This window comes from Myiozetetes cayanensis, unplaced genomic scaffold, assembly GCF_022539395.1.
Source record: "Myiozetetes cayanensis isolate MyiCay16 unplaced genomic scaffold, myiCay2020 scf14, whole genome shotgun sequence".
Lineage (NCBI taxonomy): Eukaryota > Metazoa > Chordata > Aves > Passeriformes > Tyrannidae > Myiozetetes > Myiozetetes cayanensis.
In genome coordinates, this window is record NW_026087048.1 from 7,528,878 (window position 1) to 7,534,877 (window position 6,000).

A 6,000-nucleotide genomic window follows, 5' to 3' on the forward strand; every position below is an offset into this window, starting at 1 on the left:
GACTGTATGCAATTATGTTTTCAAAGTAACTTGTCAGATGAGCCAACCAATTTCACTTTGCTGCTCTAGGTTTCGTAGCTTGACAACGGCTTTCTTCAGAGATGCCATGGGCTTTCTGCTGCTCTTTGATCTGACAAATGAGCAAAGCTTTCTGAATGTCAGGAACTGGATAAGTACGGCTTTTTTTTTTTCCTTTCTTTGCATGGGTGCGGAGGGGGTTATGTTTGTAAATGTGGAGTTTCACTGAGAAATGGAACTTAAAATACTGGGTTTTGTCGCTTTTTCAGTAAAAGAATGTAAGTGTTGCATTTGTAATTGTAATAGCTGCTGGTGGTGGCTTCTAGGGCTCACCTGAAATTCAGCTTTGCCTACCAAACTTGAATCTTAAACTATATAAGAGCAAGCTGAGGGAACATGATACCCCTGGCTCTGGTGCAGTAATTTAAGAGTGTGGAAAACCTTATTTTGACTCACCTGAAGCTTTGTCAGCAAAACTTAATGGAAGGCAAATGTTATTGGTCTCATATAAGTAGGCAAAGAGGTTCCCAAGCTGCATCTTCCATAAGGAGAGGGAAGTACATCCTTTCCTGGCAGCTCACTGGAGATGCTTAATGAGCATAACTCCTTAATCTGCAAATGCACAAGTTTCTGTGCTAAATTTGTCAGGCTTCTGTTTTTCTGGGTTTTTCACTGGGTAGGTGGCAGTGGGTGCCCACCTGTTCCCTAGCTCCTCAGAGCAAAGCAGAAGTGCTGTGAGCTATCAGAGAACACCCTTGGTTTGTGGTGGTTGGAGTGAGCTGTGTTGTGATCCCTGTTCTTTTTGGGGCTCTCAGGTCAGCTACAAATGCACGCGTATTGTGAAAACCCTGACATTGTGCTATGTGGAAACAAGAGTGATCTGGAAGACCAAAGGATGGTGAAAGAAGAAGAGGCTAAAGAACTTGCAGAAAAATATGGGTAAGTAACTTCCTTCCAATTACTGCTGTCTTTAAAAGCAGAATGAAATGTTTTCTGTAACGCTTTTTTTCTGCACACTGAAAGATTGCTGTGAGAATAAGCATTTTAGGATGTTTAACTGGCTGGTATGATGTCTTTTTTTTCTGTCAGAGATTAATGTGTTCTGCATTGCTAAAAAATAAATACTTAGTATTGCAATAATCTTGCACTGGAGATTGGTTAATCTTCTTTCCTTGGCAGTAAACAAAATAAATTTTCACAGACATTCTGAAAAAGAGGTAGAATTTAGCTAGAGAGGCAGGTGAATAATGGGTTCTTAGCTCTTGCCTGTGCTGAGGCATCTGCACTCTCACAGGTTCCCAGGGAGTCTGAAAACAGATTCAGACAGCAGGAAGACCGGGGCATCCTTGTCCTTCCCCTTCCCTACAGGCACAGGTCATGTGTCCCTGAAGGAAATATGTGAAATCTTTGTTCCTATGAAATATTAATTAACCCCAGAATATTTTTATACCCCCTTAACTCTTTCATGGGGCTCATCTCCAGATTATATTTGCATTTCACTAGGAATCAGAAAGGCCCTTCTGAAGGAAATCTTCTGATGCTTTTATTGTGGTTTGATTCACATGGTGGAGCAGCTTTCTGGCACATGAACTGGATTCCTTCTCAACTGAAAACTGAACTGCATGATGTGCTCCAACCAGTAATCTGTGTTCAGTCTGGAGGAATAGATGAGAAAGAACTGCTCCACAGCAAAGCCCACAAAACATGCACGGTTTGCTCCTCAGTGCAAACTGCCTTGTTCTGCAGCTCTTCTCCTGTTGTGTCATGCTGGTTCCATTTCTTAACTCTCTTAGCATGTGACTTCTGGAAATAATTTATGAAATATTTGTCTTTGTGGCTGAAAATACCAACTTAATTAAGGAATAGGGAGCTAAAAGTCAAGGTTGTGGATCACTTCCAATCCACAGGCAGTTACAGAGTTCTCTGCCCTGTAGAGATGAGACAGGATAGCTGCTAGGAGTTATTCTCTCCTGAGAGGAAGCAAGACAAATCCTGCTGCAGTGAACAGTTTTCTGGTAACAAAAGTGTGAGTCAGCATCCCCTTTCTGTGAAGGGCCTTGTACTGCTAAGTGATGTATTCAAAAATGATTGCAGCAGACCTACACACTGAGACAGTAAGATATTTTTGAGCACTCATTGAGTCTTGCAAGTTAAATAAGAAATACTGAAAATCCTGAAGTGATGATCTCAGTTTCCTGGGCAGTAACACCAGTGTAGCTGCTGTAGCCCCTCACTGTGGGGACCACTAAGTGCAGCTGGTCACAGCCTCTGAAACTGCCATTGGAACATCCTGATCCACAACAAGAATGAAAATGAGCAAGGTATTTTCAATAACAGGGTGCCAGAAAGTTTTGTTTACAAAGACATAGGTGGTCTGAGCACTGAGATTTTATGTAAGAAAGTTTAGAGTTAGGGTGTTAGCAGAAGAAACAGTCACCTTCTGCAGTGATAAGGTACCACACTGTAAGTCTTTACTGCCTTGCTTGCAGAGGAACAGCCATACCAGCAGTCCCTCTCTTGCAATGACTCCAGAGCTGATGTGCATAGAAATCAGTAAGGAGAACACTTAATGCACACAAGGACACAGAAAATAATTGCATCTCTTCTAGGGAACAGAGCTTAAAAAACAGACCTCAGGAGCATAATTCATACTGACCAGTGCTTCTGTAAATTGTGGACTCCACTAAGGCTTACCCTTCTGCTCTGCTTACAAAGACAGCCACTTCATTAATTTCTTTTTCATTTCAGACCAGAGCACTTAGAAATCACACAAAGGCTGTCACTGCTGCTCCATAGCAGAAAAACACTGAGTATGGGACAGTAATCTGTATTGTTTTGTTCTCCTGTGAGTATAAACTGTGTGATGCAAGTTTGTATTCTTTGTCTTCTTCAGAATACCGTACTTTGAAACCAGTGCAGCTAATGGGAATAATGTCAGCAAAGCCATTGAAACTCTGCTTGACCTCATTATGAAGCGCATGGAGCGGTGTGTGGATAAATCCTGGATCCCTGAAGGGGTGGTGCGTTCCAATGGGCACAGCTCTACAGAACAACTCAATGAGGAGCAAGAAAAAAGCAAATGTGGCTGTTAGCCCAGTTACAATTAATTTTAATATGTATTATATAGTACAGTTGCAGCTTAACTGTTTAACTTATGGACAAATCACATTGTGTAGTTATTGAATGAGCTGTATTAATTCTTGATACTAATTTTTGTTTTCTGCCTCTCAAACAACCTTGACCTTTGCTTGCAAGGTATGCAGTTTATTAGTGATGGGACCGAGGATTAATTTGGTGTAGCACTGGATATTCCTCTAATTCTCTGCTTTGGAGAAAAGGGAAGGAAAGGAGTTTTCATTACCAATTCGGAAACATCTCTATGGGCAACAAGAAAGGGTAGAATTCTGAACTGAAGGGTTTTATTTGCCCTTTGAAGGCTCCAATAACTACACAGGCCTTTAGATTAGATACTGTGCCAACCTTTGGTCTCTACTAACAGCAAGCTTACCAACATGGTTCTTGGTTTTGAACAGAAACATTTAATCATTTCACCAATCAGTAACAATCTTAAAGAGCAAATCCTGTGTTTTCCACAAAAGCCTGTGAGTAGCTTCTCCTTGCTCTCTCGAACCATCAGTTTCCAGTGATGAAAACCAAAAGAAGGCTATTCAGTGCAGAATAAAAAACTCCAGAGTAGCACAGGGGTGCTCATGGAGAGCACTTGGGGTATGTCGTGTGCTTGAACATGTAAACTACAACTGTACTATATAAAATATATCCAACGCAGCCTGTGAGACCTCCTGACAGCATTTGAATTTCTAGAACACGCAGATACATGTATTTATGTGTAAGTGGCATAACTGTGCATCTGTTATGTTTCTTTTACATTACCATTCGTGTTTGAACATCAGTGTAGGCCAGCCTACATGTCAGCAAAATTTCATCAGAGCTGGTGCTTTGCACTGACTTTATTTTATCAAACACAGATTCAGAATGTTTCTTCAAATTTGGATTGAAAAACGAATGATGATTGTCTTCTGGTGAGATGCAGCTAAGAGACTAGTTCTGTAGATCAGTATTTCTATAAATTTATAATGCTCATTTTATTCTGCCAACCTTTGTGTCCTGTACATCTTGGTTATCATATATTCATTTACGGCTTGTTCATTTCCTTTAGGTTATATTTAAAAAAGAATAGAGTTGCTTTTCTTTTCCCCCCACTACAGATCCCACAAATGTCAGTTTTGGTTTCAGTGGATCATGTTACTCTGACCATTTTTATTTATTCATACAACCTAAGAAAGAATTAGTATTTTTTGGGTCTTTTTTTCCAGACTGATTTATAAGATGTGCCTACCATACTGATTTCTATCCTGGCAGAGATTGTATAACTGTAAACTATTGCCAATTAAAGTCATAACATGCCAAATTGAGTCTCGTTACAGACTTTCCACAGCAGTTTGTTTACAAAACTCCAAAGGTATTGCTTCTTTAGAAATTATATATTTATTTATTTAAATATCCTAAGTACTGCAATTTCAGGCAAGTATTAATACCACTTACGAACATGAATTGCAGCATAACAAATTTTTTGAAGGAAGGACCAAAAATGTTTCTAGAATAGGAGCTAAGAAAAAAATATATATTTGATGTAGCCTCTGGTTATATTAATTAATACAAGAATAAGTGTTAAAACTTGGTTCTTAAAATATTTTACGCAGAAATGCATTGTTCTTTAACAAACACATCATGTAAATATTAGATTTTTATCACAGCCTACACAGAATATTTTAAAAGTGCAATATAATTTGACTACCCTGGAGCTAGGACAGAGATAAAAGCAATTTATATATGATTATAGGGTTTGGTTTTTTCTACTGCACAATACCAAGATTCTAAAATGCTTGTAGACCGGGGTTACTGTAGTTTATCTCAGAGTGCCTTTTGAAGTTACCATCATGTCTCTGACCAGTGGAGTAACAAACTCTACTGTAAGACACAATACATTTCAATGTACTTCAGTGTCTGAATTTCTTTTGATGTAACTCTTTGCTTTTCAGAGGGTTACAGTGGAACTTTGTCATGCATTAACTTTAATGGGAGTTTTTGTGCTTATACTCCATCCAGTACCTGAAAACTTTAAAGATTATTGCAACCAACTACTGAGCTAAGTGGCTACTGAAATGGTGTAAAAATATTTCCTTTTGAACACTTATGTTTAAATTGGATATTAAATATTAAATATTGGAACTGTCATATTTTTGTCATGCCTGTTATTTGCAACTATTTGCGAAGAGGTCTACATAAAATTGCTTTGATGTCAGCCTTTGAAATGTGTCATAACATTTATCTGTTTGAATTATTGTGTGACAGAACTTTTTTTCCCTTTTAAACTCTCATGAGAAATCATGGTTGTTTCTTGACAGTAAATTACACTATTCTCACTAGTCTAGTACTGGCTTTAAAAAACAAAGACAACAGAATTTTTATGTGATGAGAAACTGTTATTTCAAGAAAAGTTGTTTCCATCCAATGTCCAATGAAAACTGATCTGTAATGGAACAAAATTTTGGAAAGGATTTCCCTTATGTTTCATTGTCCCAGGATTTCTTATTAATATAAAGTAGTTAAACATTCCTGATCTGAACTTTGCCAGCATTGTTGCAGTGAGCTGTGACATTTCCTGCTGTCTCGGTTCAGTGTCAGTCTGTCCCTCTGCTCTGTCCCTGTGTGCTCTGGGGTTTTTTAGTTCAAATGCATCCACGTTCTGGGCTGTGGCCGAGGTACTTGCTGATGTTCCCCTCCTGCACTGACCAAACCCGTCAGATGGGGGCCTGAGTAGTCCTGGAGATGCCGGAAGGAGCTCAAACCCACAGAAGGCAATAGAGGCATCAGTCCTGTACTCATAAGACATTCAGAATGCTGCCAGTCTGTGCATGCTGCACGTTCAGAGCAAAGGGAATCAAGCAATACAGTTTGTAA

General features: G+C 39.1%; 1 protein-coding gene across 2 annotated transcripts in view; it reads left to right on the plus strand.

The window, feature by feature from the left end:
* The window catches only part of RAB27A (RAB27A, member RAS oncogene family), a 30,550-nt gene extending 25,276 nt beyond the window's left edge, over positions 1–5,274 (plus strand). For both annotated transcript variants that reach the window (XM_050309601.1, XM_050309602.1), the window contains 3 exons: positions 70–173; positions 834–957; positions 2,912–5,274. In XM_050309601.1, the coding sequence (XP_050165558.1) occupies positions 70–173; positions 834–957; positions 2,912–3,110 (427 nt within the window). In that variant the 3' untranslated portion in view covers positions 3,111–5,274. The remainder of the gene's footprint in view (positions 1–69; positions 174–833; positions 958–2,911) is intronic.
* Positions 5,275–6,000: the final 726 nt, after the last annotated feature.